The sequence below is a fragment of the Phasianus colchicus genome, chromosome 1, assembly GCF_987193195.1.
Source record: "Phasianus colchicus chromosome 1, bPhaCol1.hap1.1, whole genome shotgun sequence".
Classification (NCBI taxonomy): domain Eukaryota; kingdom Metazoa; phylum Chordata; class Aves; order Galliformes; family Phasianidae; genus Phasianus; species Phasianus colchicus.
The window spans coordinates 156908213-156929126 of record NC_143436.1 but is presented as its reverse complement, the minus strand read 5'-3'; the positions used below and the strand labels follow the sequence as shown (position 1 = coordinate 156929126).

General features: G+C 41.8%; 1 protein-coding gene across 8 annotated transcripts in view; it reads right to left on the bottom strand.

Annotated features, from left to right (window-relative positions):
• Positions 1 to 20914, bottom strand: part of KLF12 (KLF transcription factor 12) — a 276242-nt gene that overhangs the window by 150760 nt on the left and 104568 nt on the right. For 7 of the 8 annotated variants that reach the window (XM_090130826.1, XM_090130847.1, XM_090130815.1 and 4 more), the window contains one exon: positions 20783 to 20872. In XM_090130826.1, the coding sequence (XP_089986952.1) occupies positions 20783 to 20872 (90 nt within the window). Of the gene's footprint in view, positions 1 to 12018; positions 12091 to 20782; positions 20873 to 20914 lie in introns of those variants that run through there. The other variant, XM_090130839.1, reaches the window with a different exon arrangement.

The window sequence follows — 20914 nt, the reverse complement described above, 5'->3', positions numbered from 1 at the left end:
TCCACAGGTTGAAGATGAGGCTTTTCCAATGGCTTCACGCAGCAATAACAAATTTGCAGGCGCAGGTGTTCCCTCGAGCTTACCTATTGGCACCACTGCATCTCAATGAGGCTATCTGATCACCCACTCTTGAAGTCACCCAGAGCATCGAACAGGGTAACAGATCTACAGAACACTTATTCAGGGGCTGAAGTATTAGAAGGCAAGAACTGTACTCATATTTAGTGAAATACACAGTGCTGGTATTTAGATTTTCAACACATTTCTATTTTTAGAATGCAGAAACTTGACACAGGGTCAATACAACACAGTAAAGATGAGATTACACATACTGGGCATTGAGCTAATTCTTCCTATTAGACCCACAAAATTCATTTGAACCTAAAAGAGCAACAAAACAAATACCTGTATTCTGTAAAAGGCACAAGCTTCTTGTTCTTATCAGGGTGCAGAGGAAGCGGTTGTTTTCCATCTGTGAATTTTTTACTGACTTACAGGCTGGTTAGTCCAGATAAACTCTCATCCATACATCCTCCCCTGACAACTGGATTCAGATAAGGTTCTCCAGCTCAAACCTGACCACATTAAGATGTTCAGGGCATTGTAACAAGAGTGCCTTCCTTGGCCCAGCAAAGCCCAACCTTATTTTTCCTGCTCCTGCTGAGCTTATGAGTGATGAAAAGTTCTTTTACTTCCTCAAGGTCAGGCTTGAAGTGGTGAGTTAACAGTGAGCTAAATGATTTACTTGAGAGAAGACACACTCTGAATTCAAAATTAGACCAAGTCTTCAACTGAAGCTGGACCACAACGAATATATTTATCTCTAGCTCATAAAAAGAGGTTTTTTTCCAAGCTTCAGTTTAGGCTCTTTAGTGCCTACAGCAAATTGGTAAGTGAATTTCAAGAAATGTCTATAGAAATATACCAACATGCTAAAGATAAACAAAATACTGAAAAGAAATGCATAATGGGAACAGTCTTATCCACGCTGAAGCTCATACTGAAAAACCAAGGATGTTTGGATTCAACAAATGCAGATGTTCAAAACCTTTGTGCTGTAAGAAAAAGTAACACTGCACTACTGATACCTGTTTTATTCATACTGCTGATTTCTAAAACACGATTTGATCAAGTACCCCTCCTATTAGCTGATGGCCTCCATTTTTAAGTCATTCTACACACCCAGGACTATCCAGTGTAAAACACTGCAATTTTTTGTTCAGCACATAACTTCCAGATTCTGTCTGTGAACCTGCTGCAGGGAGCCTGCTTTGCAGGGGGTGTGGACTCGATGAGATCCCTTCCAACCCCTACAGTTCTGTGAGTCTGTGACTCTGTAATTATTAAGCTTCTTATACAAAACTGGGGAGTTTCTTCATTACAAGTTCCTTTCGTGAAATACATACCAAGATCACATTAATGCTGTAATATTATTTATTAATAATGCAGAAGAACAGAAATAATGGAAGATCATACACCTAACAAAACTATGTCAACGGCTGTAACTTGAGCTTGAGCTACTGAGTCTCCTGTTGTTCCTGCAGGCAGCAGGAACAGTTGGCTTGTTAGAAAGAGAGAATATACTGTGTGGAGTTTGTTTTTTCTTCAAGTCTGCAAGGAAAGGGATCAGACTTTGTGTTTCTTTGGTGTAAACTCGCAAGTCATCTGCCTAGGGGCTTTGCTGTCAGTTTTTATATGAGCAGACACAAGTCATGAGGAGAAACTATTCCCACTACAGCATCTCACTAACTCGTAGATGAACACAAACTACCTATGGAATATATGAGAGAAGGAAACATGATATAGATCAGGTTTCCCTCCTTGAAATTGTTATGTTTGAAACTATGTGAAAGAAAATAATACACTCTACAGAGTGCCTTGGCTCCCAGGAATGTCTAGTTGTAATCAGCAGGGCATCAAAATAAATAATAATACCCTCACACCATTGTTTCTGCTCAGTCATGCCAGGATCATCCTACTGTTTCATGTGAAGATAATGATGCAATAAATCTTAACAGATCTGTACCACTGCACTTTGTTTTTTCACGACACGCTCCAAGATTTGTAGCCTGCAGATGCACCACCTCCATAAAGAAAGGCCTTGATCCTGTAGTCCGTCTGCAACTCAAAAGTTTGATGAACTCCATTACCAGAAACAGATACACACAGGCACTATTAGGGACAGGCCTTGGACGTAGTTTGCCACAATGCTTGAAAACTGCCATTCCTTTGCACACGCATTTCCTCAGACTCAGAAGAACAGCCTTAACAAATAAAAAATGCAGCAGTACACTCTGCATGGAAAATCTACCTTGATTTCAGCAAGGCATTTGATACTGTCTCCCACAACATCCTTATAACAAAGCTGAGGAAGTGTGGGATAGATGAGTGGACAGTGAGGTGGGTTGAGAATTGGCTGACTGACAGAGCACAGAGGGTTGTCATTGGCGGTGCAGAGTCTGGTTGGAGACCTGTAACTAGCAGTGTTCCTCAGAGGTTGGTGCTGGGTCCGGTCTTGTTCAACATCTTTATCAATGACCTTGATGAGAAGATAGTGGCCACCCTCAGCAAGTTTGCTGATGATACAAGTTGGGAGGATTGGCTGACACACCTGAAGGCTGTGCTGCCATTCAGCAAGACCTGGACAGGCTGGAGAGTTGGGCAGAAAGAAACCAGATGAGGTTTAACAAAAGCAAGTGTAGAGTCTTGCACCTAGGGAGGAATAATTGCATGCACCTGTACAGGTTGGGGGATGACCTGCTGGAGAGGAGCTCTGCAGAAAGGGACCTGGGTGTCCTGGTGGACGACAGGTTGGCCATGAGCCAGCAGTGTGCCTTTATGGCCAAAAAGGCCAACAGCATTCTGGGGTGCATTAAAAAGAGCGTGGCCAGCAGGTCGAGGGAGGTGACCCTCCCCCTCTACTCTGCCCTGGTAAGGCCTCATCTGGAGTACTGTGTCCAGTTCTGGGCTCCCCAGTACAAAAAAGACAGGGATCTCTTGGAAAGAGTCCAGCGGAGGGCTACAAAGATGGTGAAGGGCCTGGAGCGTCTCTCCTATGAGGCAAGGCTGAGTGAGCTGGGTCTGTTTAGCCTTGAGAAAAGAAGACTGAGAGGGGACCTGATCCAGGTCTATAAATATCTAAGGTGTGGGGGGCAGAGTGGCGAGGCCAGACTCTTTTCAGCAGTGTGTGGAGACAGGACAAGGGGAAATGGACAGAAACTGGAGCATAGGAAGTTCCGCACCAATGTGTGCAAGAACGTCTTTACGGTGAGGGTGACGGAGCACTGGAACAGGCTGCCCAGGGAGGTTGTGGAGTCTCCTTCTCTGGAGATATTCAAGACTTGCCCGGACACCTACTTGTGCGACCTGGTGTAGGGATCCTGCTTTGGCAGGGGGGTTGGACTTGACGATCTCTGGAGGTCCCTTCCAACCCCTACAATTCTGTGATTCTGTGATTCTGTGACAGCCTTGTATCAGCCTAAAAAGGCCAGGCTGTGCTGTCCTGCAGTTCCATTGTTCCTCACAATGTAACTTAGCAGTCTGTCACTCACCTGCCTCCTCACCTGCCTCGTCCGTTCAGCACCTGCAAACCACACAGTGAAGCCTAGCTTGCATGTTCCATTTTTGTGGCATGACTGCAAGCATGACCCATGAGTTAGAGTAGCACAGATCCAACCCAACAGCTTATTGTCACTCGTCCCCTTCTGTGCACATCCCTTCATGTCTGACTCCTCAGAAAGTCATAATTCTTGTCATTCCTTTCCACCAAGCTGCTCTTATGCCAGATAGGCAAGCTGAACCAGCTTACAGAGGGGTCCCACAAGTGCCAGCATCAGTCCAAGGATAGCAGGAGTCAAGGCAGGTGGAGGATGAGGATAACAAATAGGACAGCCTTTTCTAAACCATGGTGTTCTATGACAGACTGGGTTTCCACTACAACTAACAGTAAGATTGTTACTACAAGGAATACTAAATCTTGCTAAGATTGGTGAGCAGTCAATTCCCATTCCTCCAGCACAATCCTCAAGAAGGCACTCTGCTCTTTTATTACGACAGTTTGCTAACACTGCCAAAAAAACTAAAGATCATCATTTAGAACAGTAGCAAAGACAGATAGAAATATATTGTAAGCTACTGTCCTGAGGTTTTGCATGTCTGTAAGAGAAAAAACAGAAGAACTGGGACTGTTGAGAGAAAGCAGCAGAGGAGTACAAACCAAATGCATATACCTCAGAGGGAGCTCATCTCTCCAGAGGTACTCTCAATTCCCACAGACTGAGTGCTTCTAGTTCCAGAGGTAGCAGGGTAAGGGCATGTACAGCTGGGAGTGCTGCCCTAAAAACAACACACAATTCACACTGAACTTTGGTTTAAGGGCGTTAGAGGTAAAGCAGTGCAACTGCCTTGCACCACTTGTTGCACCTGTAGTGCAAAGCAAAAATCCAGCATTTCAGATAACGTGGACTACAATGACTTTTTTTTCCTCCCCTTATAACTGAATATTTTTAGAGAGCTGCAGAGAATATCCAAATAGCACATGTTAGACTTACAGGCCACCTGGCTAATCAGGGTTTAAAAGTAAGTATTTGTAAGAAACACCAGTATTAAAGTCCTCCTCCTCACAGTTCTCACTTCGTGTTAGAAGAGCCAAGAAAGACAAAAAGCAAATATGGTCAAGTTATTTAAAAGGTAGAGTCAGAACTGTTAGTGAGACTGACTTGTGAAATGCTCATCTGGCTTTCTCAGCTGCTCCACAAATAATCTACACAGGGCTCATGCCAGCCTGCGGCGGTGGGTTCAGTATTGGCACCCATGGGCACGATGTGCATGGACACTTCCCAGGCTGGCAGATGGCACGGCAGGGCCTGGTAAAGGACTGCAGAAATCTCCAGCAGAGATATTCCCAGCACACGGAGCAGAGTCAAGGTCAATTATTAAAGACGTAACCTCCCTTGTTTTTCTCAAGGTATATTTTTCCCTTAAAATTCCCATTCAGCAGTTATTCATTACCTGTTTTCTCCTGTTAAAGAAATACCTCTGTTGGCATGGTAACATTCCCACCCTGAATTTCTATCCCTATTCCTCCTTTCAGCTCCTGAGGATGGTGAATATCAACCAATTCATTTCTAGACCTCCATGCCATTACAGTCCATACTTTATTCCGTTTCATGGACTTTTAATTAAATTGCTTCTGACATCCATAGGTGCACGTGGTCATCTTGTTTTCTGGAAAACACTGGAGCTGGGGACTGAGTGCAGTTTCAGGAACACGTGCTCAATTTAAGGAGATACATCTAAACATACAGTGAAAGTAGTCACTAATCGGTTACTGACCTATGTTATGCAAATTTTGAGATAAAAAAATTACAGTTCAGGACAAAAATACAGTGTGCCGTGGCAGCCTGAAGGGCCAACCGTACCCCGGGGAGCAGCAGGCCCAGCACTGACAGCGGGTGAGGGGAGGGCTGTCCTGCTCTGCTCTGTGCGGCCTCACCTCCTGCACTGGGGGCAGGGCTGTGTGCCACAACATTAGAAGGAGGAAAGGAGGGCAACAAAGAAGATAGAGGATCAGGAGGGGAAGACATTTGAGGAGTGGCTGAGGCCCCTCGGTGTGCTCAGCCCTGAGCAGAGGAGCTGAGGGGAGACCCGATGGCGGCTGCAGCTCCTCACAGGGAGCAGAGGGGCAGCGCTGAGCTCTGCTCTGTGTGACAGCGACAGAGCCTGAGGGAACGGCACAGAGCTGTGTCAGGGGAGGGCAGCTGGGGGTTAGAGACAGGTGCTGCCAGAGGGTATTTGGGTCCTGGAACAGGCTGCCCAGGGCAGTGGGCATGGCACCGAGCTGTGTGAGTCCAAAAAGTGTCTGGACAACGCTGATGTAGGGTTTGGATTTTGGATGGTCCTGTGTGGAGCCATGAGTTGATGATCCATGAGGGTCCCTTCCAACTCAGAATACTCTATAATTCTGCGATATTTTTCCTTAAAATGAAAAGGGCAAGTCCATCTACTGATACTACAGACACCATTTTTCAATAGCGAATTATTTTATCCTAAGACGCACTCAAAGTATATTTGCTGATGCAATTTGCACTCACCATTAACTACTGGATAACAAGAAATAACATGCATCTCTTTAGAGATTATAAAGCTTTATATATCGCTTGAGTGGAATCAAGAAACATACTAATAATCAGGGTACACAATCAACAAAAAGCCTATCTCAGATTTCACAACATTATTCCATTTAGTATTAGTACATAAGGAATATTTAACATTCACTACTTCCAAAAAAAAATTTGGTTTGATTATTTCATAGTAGATTTTAAACAAATTTAAGAAAAAAACATTGTTTCTGACATGTAATATATTATTCTGCTTTAAAAAGCCAGGAAATTTAACCTGGTTGATTTCTTCCAATTATTTTAAAGACTTTTATACACACCTCAGTGGCTCTAGAGATTATAGCAGCACTTTGTATAGATCTCAGGTTTAGTCCTGCATGCTACTCTAGTCAGATAGTTTTGGCTTCTATTCTGTCCACTGTTTTCAGAGTTTTCTACTATGAAAATTAATAGCACTTTTCATGCCACAGCTACACAGCATGCTTTAACTTGCAAACTATACAGAACTGAGGATATTGCAGATTCACCATATCTGTTTATATCTATATTTGAACCTGGGTCCATGAAACAATCTGAATTTAGAAAGAAAAACTTCAAGGAGTTTTAGAAGGTTTTTTGTTGTTGCTGCTTTTTTTCCCAAGGAATCCTTTTCCAGCCCTAGTTTAGAGCTCAGCCATGTGTATGACTTCAGAAGAGTTAACTGTAGACAAGAGCTTCTCAACTAATGGTCTACCATAAAAGCCACAGCCTAGAAAACTACTTCTTCCACAGGGGGTATTTTTTCAGAAAGAAAAAGCTGTTAGTGACATTAGCTCTTTAGGTGCTTTAGATTCAACAATACAAAGACGCATTTAGTATACAAGCTGTATGTATCCTATTAAGAGTGAGGTTTATAGTCACATGAAGTTGTTACACTGCACTGCTCCACACTGCACAGTAGCCACAGGAAAAAAAATTCTTTGCATTTCAGTATGTTCTGAATGGCATAGCTTCTGTTCTCTCCAGAAACCTGAAGACAAGGACACTTTCTGCAGTGATCTCTAAAAATCCCAAGTCTGCTCTCCTGTGACTAATGGGGAAGTAAACCGAAAATCTAGCACACAAAACAGACTTTGCCACCAACACCTTTATCTTAAACTTTCATTAGTATCAGGATAGCAGTAGGCAGGCACAAGACAACTTAAGGTTTTACAAGTTATAACTAATACCACAGAGTCCAGTAGTCATAAATTTCTCCATGTCAAGAGCAGTGATGATTTACAATTTTAAAGGTTCATCTTTGCATGGTCTCTAGTATACACGCTGACAGACACTGGAGGGTGTATCACAAGTACAATCACTTTATACTTGATTTTCAAGCGAAAATGGAATCACAGAATGGCCTTGGTTGAGCAGAACTGCAAAGATCACCTAGTTTTAAACCCCCTGCTATGTGCAGGGTCGCCAACCACCAGACCAGGCTGCCCAGAGCCACATCCAGCCTAGCCTCCAGTGATGGGGCATCCACAACTCCTTGGGCAACCTGTTCCAGTGTGTCACCACTCTCTGTGTGAAAAACTTCCTCCTAATATCTAACCTAAATCTCCCCTGTCTCAGTTTAAAACTATTTCCCCTTGTTCTGTCACTATCCACCCTTACAAACAGCCGTTTCCCCTCAAGTACTGGAAGGCCACAATGAGGTCTCCCTGGTGCCTTCTCTTCTCTAAGCTAAACAAACCCAGTTTCCTCAACCTTTCTTCACAGGAGAGGTGCTCCAGCCCTCTGATCATCTCAGTGGCTGTCCTCTGGACCTATTCCAGGAGCTCTGTGTCCTTCCTGGACTGGGGGCCCTAGGTCTGGACGCAGTACTCCAGATCGGGCCTCACAAGAGCTGAGTAGAAGGGGACAATCACCTCCCTCTCCCTGCTGGCCACCCCTTTTTTAATGCAGCCCAGTATACAGTTGGCCTTCCTGGCTGCAAGTGCATACACTATGATTTGCTATTGCATAGGAGAAAAAAACTTTTCCGTAAGAACCGACGTGGTCACTCTTGTGTTCTCATAAAGCCTCATATGGGACTTAAAAAGAACAAATACTATTGTGTGGAGCAGTGGCAATCACTAGTAGCACCACTGAAATGACCTTTAAGTAATGGAATTCAATACTCTTAACTGAGTGCGGAAAGGAAGACAATAATAGAGGACTGTTCAGATCCGTCTAGACCCTGGACTATGGTAGAAGAGAGGTTTTCAGGGAACTACGTAGGATCCCACACGAGGCAGCAATAAAAGAGTCAGGTGGTACAGGAAAACTTGCAGATCTTCAAGGACAATATCAAAGTACAAGACTAGTGCATTCTGCTACCCAGAAAAGCAGGAGACTAGTTTGACAAATGTGGAACCAATGCTGAAGCTCCAGTGCAAAGAGGCAATAAATATGACAGGAGGTGGAAGCAAGGACAGGCTAAAAAGAATGAGCAGGAAACATCATGCAGGAACTGCACCAGGAAAGCCAAAGTTCAGACTTGCAGGGGATGTCAAAAGCAACAAGAAGAGATTCTGCCACAATATCAGCAGTGAAAGGCTGGACAAGAAAAATATGGGTCCGTACTGAATGGGGTGTGAATTACTGACAGTGAACATTGGTGAGGTTGAGGTATTTGACGCCTTCTCTGCTTGACTCATCACCAGCATGGCCTACTCACAGGTCTCTGTGCTTGGAGGCAGGGTTCAAGGAGTAATACCCCTTGCTGTAACTAAGAACCAAGCTGGGGATTACCTGAGAGAACTGAACTGAAATAAGCTTGTGGTTGATGGTTGCTGAGGCAGTTGGCTGAAGTTCTTTTAGAGCCCTTGTCTACAGTGTTTGAAAGGTCATGAAGACAGTGGAAGATCCCTGGTGTCTAGAAGAAAAACTGCTCCTGTTCTCTGTGAGCACATTTCTGGGCACTTCGAAGGTTAGGAAGGTAACAGGAAAGACTCTGCACGAATTCACTCAGGGTAAAGGATTTGTTATTGCTAATGTTACCCAATCTTGCCTTTCTTTCCTCAGTCAACAGTTGTCCGAACTCTCACTGAGAAGTCCCTGTACCACAGTACAACACATAAGTTCGCAATTAAGCTTTTACCATTTTACATTCACAAACAGATGTTCAGTATTGATAGAGCAAAACAAGAACAGAAATCTAGTATAAGGAACATGTAAACATATGGAGCTACCAGGCACCCAATACCTGAGAACTATGAAACCAATCTATAACCAGACTGTAACTAAGCCATCTTTTTAACAGAAAATAATCAGAGGAAGAGGCAAATGATGTGGAAGGACACATACAGAATCAGAAACATAACTGAGTGTATCTGTAATTCAGAGAGGAGAGAGTGATGCTGCTGTTTTTCAAGGACAATCTGATGTGACTACTAGGAAATCTCCAGTAACTCACCAGCAGCCATGTCAGGAGCTCTACAAACAACAGCATCACCGATGATGATCAAAGCTGAAATCTGTTATAATACTGATCTCTAGTGCAGATTCTGAAAGTAGGAGACTACAAATGGCAAAGCTGCCTAAGAAGGTGGAATGCAGGCGGCAGCAGTTTGCCTCTACACCCATGTGACTGATATAATAGAATCATAGATTTGCTCAGGTAGGAAAAGACCTTAAAGATCATCAAGTCCAACCACAACCTAACCATACTACCCTAACTCTAACAACCTCTGCTAAATCATGTCCCTGAGCACCACATCCAAACGGTTTTTAAACACATCCAGGGATGGTGACTCAACCACCTCCCAGGGGAGCCTATTCCAGTGCTTCACAACCCTTTCTGTAAAGAAGTGTTTCCTGATATCCAACCTAAACTTACCTTGGCACAACTTGAGGCCATTTCCCCTCATCCTGTCACAAGTCACCAGTGGGAAGAGATGAGCCCCACTCTCGCTGTCAGCACCTTTCAGGTATTGGAAGAGAGCAATACGGTCTCCCCTCAGTCTCCTCTTCCCCAGACTAAACAGCCCCAGTTCCTTCAGTTGCTCCTCGTAGGGCATATTCTCCAAGCCCTTAACAAGCCTTGTTGCCCTTCTTTGGACCTGCTCCAACACCACAATGTCCTTTCTGTACTGAGGTGCTCAAAACTGAACACAGTACTCGTGATGAGGCCTCAACAATGCCAAGTACAGGGACAGGATGACTTCACTAGTCCTGCTCATCACACCATTCCTGATACAAGCCAGGATGCCATTGGCCTTCTTGGCCACCTGGGCACACTGCTGGCTCATATTCAGCTGACTGTCCATCAATACACCAAGGTCCCTTTCCATCAGGCAGCTTTCCAGCCACTCCTCCCCAAGCCTGTAGGGCTGCCTGGGAATGTTGTGTCCAAAATGCAGGACCTGACATTTGGCCCTACTGAAACTCATACAGCGTACCTTGGCCCACTGATCCAGTCTATCCAGGTCCCTCTGCCTTTTTCTCCTCTGGCAGATCAACACTCCCTCCCAACCTGGTGTTATCCGCATATCTACTCTAGTAAAGTGGAGCAGAGGCAGCTGAAAGAGGCAGGGCTGGAAAGGCTTTCCATGAGCAACCCTGTATGAAGGTCCTGCTGTCCTCCATCCACTGCACCAACTCTACCAGAAGCCCCTCATTCCCTGCCAACCCAAAAGAGCTCTGGCTTCATTGCAAGAGCCAGGTGCAGGGCCCAGCCCAGGTGTACATGGAGTGTGCCCACATGGGGCTCTCATAGGCCTCCCCATGATCATAGTTTGGGCTCCATGCTTGGTCAATGGCCTTGCCAGACAGCAAACACACACACACACCTGGAGGAGAAGATGAACGTCACGTGTCACTGCTGTTGTTTTTAGGTGTTCTTTTTTTTTTTTTTTGGCCTGTCATTCTTGTGATATTGTGACACATTTAGGCAATGCAACCAAAAAATAATATTTGTAAAACAACGTCTGTGAAAGAAGATGCTCCTAAATAACAGTTTATTAGATACTCATCCTCTCAGCATGACAGGGAAGGAAAAATCACAAAAACAGGATCCTTAAAGTAATTTATGTAAGAGTTCATCTCCACAGAGAGAAATAGGGAAAAAGCCAATAATGCTAAAAAATATATAGCTCTTTCAGTATTTCCCAGCAGGATATGGAGCAAGAGTAAAATACAGATTAAAAGGACTATTTATAAGGCAACTTCCAATAGAAAAAAAAAAAAAAGTTGAAAGAATATCAAAAAACAAGTGTAAACTAGAAGTTATCCAATCTCTTAACAAAAAAACAAAGATTAAAATAATGTTGGCAATATCATAGTGTAGTGGCTCATACTGATGAAGTGTTCTGTCATACTGTAAATTACTGAATTATGCTTATTTTTCTTATGCTAACGAGTATATAATAAAGATGTAATAATAATGTACACTTTCACAATAGTTGTCACTTGAAGAATCTCAGTGTTCTTAAAGAAATAAAGTATAGCAATTACGCAAGTGAGAATGAGGGATACAGAGAGATTTCACTTCACACTGAGCCAACACAAAGGAAAAGAACTACAGCCCAGTCATTTCAATTCCTCTCCCACTCTCAACATACAAATATGCTCTGCTCAAAATACAGACCACTAGAATGAGGTGACTCTAATGAACATTAAAAAAAATCAAATTCTCTGCAGAGTAGAACAAGATGAAATGTGTTAACTACTTCTTTTTTCATTTCAAAATGATTATTAGATTTTGTATTCACAGTTATTTCTCTGATACGTTTGAATGGAAAACAACATAAAGAACTCTGAAACATGAAGACCATCCATCCATCAGCAGATGCCAGAAGCAGATGTTCATTACCTACGTGCATACATAACACACAGAGGTAAACAGGAAGCAATATAAGGTAACTTTCTAGTTAATAAAGGAGAGATTACTTACCTCACCTTGACCATTTTCTATGTAAGAACATATTAACCATATTTTGAAATGTACTACATTTCAGTACAGTAGCAACCTGCAACATAGAGATGCCAAACCAAGCATGTCACAAGACTAGAAAAGTAACTACTTTTTAGATTTTTTTTGTGATTGTTTTGCATGAAGTCTAAAAATCATATTACTGTATCTTAGAACTGTTTCGCACTGCTACACAAAGTAGAGAGGTCTGTGTTTAGTCTTAGTTTAATATGTAACAAGTATAACAGGATTTTAGACTATAGCTGGCTTACAGAATACCTCGTACTCCTTTGAGTACAGCATTAATACCTTTCTGTCAGGATACAAAGAACAAAAATCTGTACCTCACTGGTTTCCTAGTTAAGATTCCAAACAAGACAAAAGTGGGAGCTAAGTTGTGGATGCCGAATTCCCAGAAGAAACATAACATGGAGTACACACAACCATCATTAGAATTGGAGTTATCAGGGGAATGACATAAGGGTACGTACCATCCAAATATGTACTCTTATGTCACATATATATATATATTACATTTTAAGCTATTGTCTAATGCACTTAAGGTAACACTGATCTTTCACAACTCTATAAAACCAACTCTTTTCAATCCAAAAAGAAGATTTAAAAATTCACAGTAATAGACTGACAACTGGTATGTTCCATGGTCGTTCTTCTTTACAGCTAGTGTTTCTCAGCTGAATAAATCTTCTCTGAGATTCCCATCATAAACTCTGGTAGTAGAGCAGGCTGAGATGTCATACATTATCAAAAGAAGCAGATTTCAAGGTGAGTTCACAAAATAATTGACTGTGGATAGAAGGCAATCAGACTATAATGTCATGATGGACTTCAGGACTACACTCAAATCAAAGGGCTGACTTCATTTTTCCCAAATACAATGTGTTTTTTAGGTGCACTGTTTTTTAGTTGTTGCTGTTTTCTTTACAGTCAATACATGAAACTGTTAACAATCTTATATATTTAAGGAATAATGTACTGCATAACAATTTTACTATGTGACTGTAACAACATTCAATTATGCTCGTTTCTGAGTAATATCACACATTCTGCTTGACATTATTTCCATCTTTCTATGCTTCATTCCTTTTAGACTTGCTACTACACTCCTAATTTGCATGATCACTGTTATCTGAAAATATCCATTGAAATGAAGTCTAAACACATCTTTTGATCGATTAAACCAGAGATAATCAGAGGCTATCCATTTATTATTTATTCATGCAGTGTCTAGTGCAATGAAATCCTCTTCTACAGCTGAAAATCTACACATTACTACCACACATATAACAAACAATACTAGGTAGAACAAGGAATGTATTCCCCGCAGTGCTCTGTAACAGCCAGTTACCTGCCTTGGAAAGTAAAGCAACGGCAGACAGTGGTCAGTAAATTAAGTCTCATAGGATCTAAGATCCTTCTCTTAGTGAGAATTTTAGACAGCACGATACATCTTGCAATCCCACCTGCATTTTACATTTGTAAACTTGGTTAAGTTGGCTAAAGGCTGTCAGGCAAGTGTGAAAGTGGGTGTGCTGACTGAACTGTTTAAGCTATCGTATCCTATTAGTCTTAGACTGATCACCTTTCCACAGTACTGTTGCATCTGATCCTGGAGGGAAAAATTCCCAGACAAATAAACCACAGTTGGTGCAACCACAGTGTAAAATAGTTCTCCATTCTATATACGTGGAAGGGCTGATCTCAGAAGGAATAAGAAATGAGCTACACCATAAACATGCAGTATTTGGCAAGGTTGCAGAGAAGTCCATTTGTATCTGAGAAGCAGTGAAGGTGTCTAACAGTGTTGTTTCAGATACAGTTAGCTGTCACCAATCACATGAATTTCAACAAGACTATGTGCTGGATTCTGCACATAGGATGGGGAAGCCCTGGTTGTACGTACAGACTGGGGGATGAGAAGCTGCAGAACAGAAAGGGATCTGAGAGTTCTGGTTAACAGCAAGTTGAATATGAGTTAGCAGCGTGCCCTGGCAGCTGATAGGGTCAACACCACCCTGGGGAGCAGCAGGACCAGCACTGACAGCCAGGTGAGGGAAGGGGTTGTCTTTTTCTGCTCTGTGCTGCACAGCTTCACCTCCTGCACTGGGTACAAGTTTGGGTGCCACAGTGTAAGAAGGACTTAAATTAGTTAAGAGCATACAAAGGGGGACAAAGAAGATGGTGAAGGGTCTGCAGAGGGAGACGTATGAGGAGTGGCTGAGGCCCCTTGGTGTGCTCAGCCCTGAGCAGAGGAGCTGAGGGGAGACCTGATGGCGGCTGCAGCTCCTCACAGGGAGCGGAGGGCAGCGCTGAGCTCTGCTCTGTGTGACAGCGACAGGGCCAGAGGGAACGGCATGGAGCTGTGTCAGGGGAGGGCAGCTGGGGGTTAGGGACAGGTGCTGCACCAGTGAGTGTAGGGCAACGAACAGGCTGCTCAGGGCAGTGGTCAAAGCATGAAGCTGAGGGAATTCAAGGAGCATCTGGATTACATATGGTTTGGATTCTGTGTAGATCCCTTCCAACTCAGGATATTCTATGATTCTGGGTTGTGATCATATTGCCTGAGCACAACAGTGACGGAAGATATAACTGTATTTTCTTGTCAGGAACCACTTTAGGTGTGTCTCATGCAGCACTGCATTGTGCCCCATCCTTACGTCCTTACTTTTTGCTAGAATTAGATCTTGATCTCTTTCTAAATAACATCAAATTTATGGCTCTGTAGGGCAATTAATGAATCATACCAGCTGTATTTCTAACACCGCAATGACACTCCTTGAGTATGGTCTCCTCCAAGATGAAGAAAAACAACAAAAGATGGCAGGTTTCCTTACAGAATATACTGATATGCATGCACTGCCCTCACGCTGCTTGATTCCCCAAAACAGTAGTGCTAAATGTGAAGTATCATTTCATCAAGAAAAATAAGATAAAATTATGCAGAAGAATCAAGGATTCATAAATTACAGCACTAAATACTACAAGTATGGTTTCTTCTAACAATACAAAGATGTTTGTAAGGAAAAGGAATCAATACAAACAGTTTCCCTATACAGTCAAGGAGCAAGCTTTGCTATTGACACTCTTCTCAGCAGAATTTCAATAGGTAATTTCAGATGACTTTGAAAATAAAAGAGATTTCTGTCACCACCACCCAAGCAGAACACATTTCTGTATACAACCTAAGCATTCATGGCTTTCTTCAGACCTGATAGGATAATTTGGCAAGAGGCACGGAACGATACTGGCCTGTTAAAGGGTTTTGCCATTTCAGTCATTCTTTTCATAATTCAGCCATGATAAGACACTGGAATGCAGATTTAGAAGATGAATTCAGAATAATGTTCTAACAGAGATCTGAGAGGAGACAATGCAGTCACAGGAATGGATGAAACTGAAGATCCAGAAACAAAAAGACTGACGAAAATTATGTTATTCTCCGTATTTGAGGATTAATTCATGGACTTACTCCACAAGGGCTTATGGTCTGAATCTCTAAATGCTGAAGAAAGTGTAACTTTATGTGTCTGCGTGAGACACAACAGTTTCAAAAAAACTGGTCTACATCTGCAGCAATGGCCATCAAAACATCAAATTCAAGGCAGACAACATTCATCCTAACTTCTTGACAGTAGACATCAGTTAATGAATCCACTGTCTTGTTTGTATTATCATTTAAATTAATGAAGCCTCCATGCATTTTTACAGTGAGGACCATTACTTTCTAAATTAGTTTTTGGCATAGCCAAATAACGAGTATTTATTTCTGCCTACACCAATATAGGCCAAGACAGTTTTCTTTGTGTCTTTCTTTGAAGGCAGTTACTGACATGCAAAGATGTTACTGCAGACCAAAAGATCTAAAGCTGCAGGTCGTGGGAGGATATTAAATGATAAGCAAATTCACATTTCTAAAGTAATTTTACCAATTTATTAGCAATGCCAGCTCCCGTTCCACAGTAGGGGAGGTAATAACGAAGACTTGTTAAAGGGCAATGTGATATCTTTTATGTAATGTCTTTTTTAATTTGTGATGAAGTCATTAAAGCAGCACTGTATCTTCTCGAAGCTTCAAACAATAGTCGGCATTAAATCTCCTGTGCAAAATTAAGGACAGTAGTTCACTGGGAAAAATAAGCATCTGTTCTTGCTAATGCTAATGGCCTTCTAAAAATCATTAAACTACTCTAAATTGGTGATGATAAAACAAAACAAAACTGCTTTAACTTTTTCCAAAGCAAAGAGAAAATCCATTTTCCTTGTAAATACTTTGTTCCGAATTTGCTCAGTAACCTGATAACCTGTACCTCGTAAGACATTTCTCTCTTATGAAGTTGCCTAAATCTCATTCACCCACAATTGTTTGACTTCTATTTATTATCTTTTAAATCTGCATTAGTAAAAGCTTCTCTTTACTTCATTTACACAGTCTGTAGACCCTGAGTCACGACCATCTCTCTCTAGTCACAGGCTTGAAGGAACTGGTGCTTCAGGCATAGCTGAAATACAGGTTTTAGCTCCCCAGTTTCTTACAGCTTAACAAGAAACTTGTCTATTCTGCTGTGGAACCAGCTCACGTAGCTTTATTCTAAGCTTACCCTGAAATCTCAGTTGGCCTCTACTTTCTTCTCTGTTGTGTCCCTTCTGCTGTGTTGCCTTTTAAATACAAATTTAATTGCTCTACATACGTAACATTTCTGCTGTATAAGAATACTTTCTTAACATCTCTGTGCAGAGATGTCAGCTCAGGTGTGGATATAGAACACCCTAACACAATGCAAGAAACAGACATATCATAAAAAAAAGTAAAATCAAAGATCTCATAGCAAGACGGACAGAGATCTTGGAGTTCGATGCACAGACGGTAAAGAACTACCTCGTACTTAACCTACCCTGCAAAAAGATCAAGGAGTCCAAAATGAAAACAATGGATTGACTCCAAACACGTCAGAAAATGCTCAGTCTCAGGTTTAATTAATTGCTCTGTTCTGGTTCACAACTGGGATCTCTGTAACCACCACACGCTGTCAAGGGACAATATCAGGTGAATACCAAGTTACCCAGAGCAGAAGATGGAAGACAAATTTCTAATGGAAGTGCATGTGGACAAGTGGTGCCTCCTTCACCATAGCCATAACTGGGGCCTGTTAAGCCTAAGAAGACTGAGAGGTATCTGATAAATGTTTATAAATACCTCAAGGGAGGTGGGTAGCAAATGGATGAGGCCAGGCTCTTCTTGGTGGTGTGTAGTGACAGGACAAGGAATAATGGCCTAAAACTTACACAGGAAGTTCTGTAGTAGCATGCAGAAGAACTTTATGGTAAAGGTGACAGCACACTGGAACAAGTTGCCCAGAAAAGCTGCGGAGTCTCCTATGGAGATATTTAAGATCCATCTGGACATCTACCTGTGTGACCACCTGCTTTAGCAGGGGGGTTGGACTCGATGATCTCTTGAGGTCCTTTCCAACCTCTGTGATTCTGTGATTCTCTGATTTGACCCAAATAGGAAGTATGAGCCAACTTCAGGTTCGTACCAGTTTTTGTCTGTATAAGGAATGTTTTTTTCCCTTCTGTCGTGCTTCTGCTTTGCTAGAGTGGGAGTAAAAGGAAATGGAATGTTACTGCTATTTGAGCTTTTTTTTCCTACCTTGTCACATTACTGCAGTGACCACTATATACTTCAGCTATGTTGCTACACAGCAGTATTTTTTACTGCTTCTGTCAATAGGTTGGGAGATTACTACTTCACAAACATTGAGGACAAGCATGATTTTTTTTAAAACAGGCTTTTAAGTCCAATGTTAAACACATATTGTTTAATCATTACACACATCAAATTACAAAATAAACTGAAACTTTGGAGTGCACCCTCAAATGCTATGATTATGTCATCTCCTGAAGTCATCTGCCTAGCTGGCATTTTACATTTACACTTGCAATTCCCACTTGAAGCAGTGATGAAGGCATTTAGCTTACTCTCCTTGTGGCCTTGGAGATGTACCCAAAAACACAGGGGCATCTTCTGGCTCCTGCTCTTTGCTAGTAATTCAGCACTGGCACTGAATGACTCTTGAGAAAATCCCAGTACCTTTCCTTCGCCTGCATAGTGCACTGCACTCCACAGGAGCACGAAGGCAACAGGGCATGCTGGCACAGAAGCAGAACTTTACACAGTTCCCACCTGCCATCATTCCAAATACGTCCACTTGCATCCATGCAACAGCTGCCCAGTATGCAATTGAACTCTCCTCTACCAGTTGCTCTCTCACCAGGCAAACATTTCAAAAGCCAGGACAGCAGAGGACTGGCTGGGGTCTCAAACAGCACTGCATGCATGGCCAACTAATATCCATACCTATAGAAAAGCCCTTTCTGTGAATCCTACCATGGAGGTTAAGAACCAGAAGCGACAGATAACCAAGGCATAACTAATACAAAAACACCTTTTCTGGCTGATGGATTCATAAGCCCTCCAAGGAAGTTTCCAGTATGCCAGATAAGAAACAGTCATGTATCCTTGGAAACACAATTAATTTAATGTTAATTTCAACCTATAACCAATAATGAAATAACCAAGCAGTAACAGCAAAAATCCAGCTGTCTTCCTAGACAGGTTTTGGAGCAGTTTGCACCCAAGATGATGAAGCTTTGGCTTCTACCTTTAAGAAGACTCAAAAATGCTATCCTGATTTGCCAAGTTTTCAAAGTAGAAATGCCTCCCTGCACTCCACCACACTGCAATGAGGTGCAACTGCATGAACTTCAGGCACTGAAACAACACAAGAGGAGCTATTTCAAATTCATACTGCACAGATCACACTTCAGATCCCACCCCACTCTTCCCAGTTATGATATTCACCTTCCCAAACAGTTTCACAGCACACGTCTTTGATAATCACAGCCTTCAAACACTTGTTCCTGTTATGTCTACAAACATCTACATATTCAAAACAGTCTCTGAAGCACATGCTAAACATCTGTTTCAACCATCTTTCTCTTTAGAGTTTGAGCTGTTTCCTGGAAAATTGCCATCCTAATGGCCAGTTCCTCAGTTAGCAAACTGGAGAATTCATTTTGTATTTATTGATTATCCCCTAATGAAGAGTCATAAAGGTGCTGGAAAATCCTGACCAGACACTTCTTAATTAGTATCAAAGCACATAAAATCTCAAATCAAACTGAACTCTTTGTCCAAAGTCTCAGTCACTGGAAAAGAAAGAGATGACATCATTTTCTGCTTATACAGAAGTCTGTACATTTATATTAAAAAAATAAAACCTAAGGAAATTAATAAAACTATATAAATTACTCATTTCCTTCCAGTTTCTAAGATGCCAAATAGGTCTTCCAGAATGAAATCACACTTTACTGAACTAAGTATTCTTCCTGAGGGGACCGGCTACATCTATCAGATATAGAACTTACTGTAAATTAAAAACAAAACAAAACAATATAGCATTTGCCTTCTGGAGAATATGCAGATTTGTATTACATATAAGACACATTACAAAGCATCCAAAGGATTTAAAATTACCTCTAATGGATCTGTCTTTTCATCACCATGTTTATAAGACAAACTTCAGTGTTCCCTCAGCCTATGCCGGGCTGGTATATTTTCTGATGCTACTCTTGAGAAGACGGAAAGATGAGCAAAAGCGCCCTTAAATGTCAAGGTTTTTTTGCTCAAAACAAGCCTCAAGAACATTCAGAATAACTGATCTCTCCTTGCAAGTCTTTCAGATTAAACCATCCTGAAAATTAATTCCTTGTCTTCCATAACATTTAAGTTCTCAATTAAATAACTGAGAAAATAGCAGGAAGGAAAAAAAGCTAACAGAAGGAGGCAAAAGCCCATCCTCACATGGCAACAACTGCTTCTTCTGCTATACTCTCTGCTTGTTGAATCCAGAGTGGGAAAGTGGCTTGAATTCTTCAGCACAGCATAAAATGCACACAAGGGAATAAAGACGCCATGACAGAACAAAAGCTCATCTTGTTAGTATCTATAAACATCCCCATTAAATTTAGATCTTCTCATGACAATCTGCAGTTTCTAATGTAATTATTATCACACGTGTAAGAAAATGCCATGAACAAATCCAAAACCTCAGTCACCCATTTGCCTAAAATCTAGCACTCTAACACCAAATGTTTCCTCCGCAAAAATTCAGAACTGTATTCATAGGTCAGTTCAGTATTCAGCAGACTCCACAACACTAACTTCAACCATATGAAGCTTCCAGCTCCCTTATCACAATGATAAACAAATATATTCCACCCCAAAGAGCAGTTCTACATAGTTTTGCAAAAATAGTAAATGAAATAGGACAAGCTTATAAAGGACAAATCAACCGTGCTAAGGCAAAGAATGCAAGAAGGTAGAATAGCATGAACCTATGGGCCTTATTGGACATATGAATTTGGCTTCTTTGCTGCAATCTATTACTCTTCTCCGTTCTTCAATCTGCATGGTTTTTGGTAGTCTTAAAATTACACTGTAGAAAATATCTTTGCTAAGCCAGATAATTTCACCATATCTTCCACAGAGTATTGTGTTCCCAGTAGATAAGATCAGATCACCACATTTTCCAAAAAAATGAGCTCCAAAATGGTAACAGAGAAAAGGGCAATACAACAGGAGGGCCAGCTAACCACAGAGTTGCTTGGCCAGGGTCACCAGCCTCTAAAAAATGAAGCCACATACATAGAAACCTCTGCTTACCCCTTGCTCAGATTCCAGCAGCTCTGTTTTAACTCTGACTGCCGGCATCCCATCCAGCATTAACATTCTGTTTTCAAAGGCGCTGACGTCCTAGAGCAAAAAAAGACAAGAGTAATTAAAAAAAACATGAAA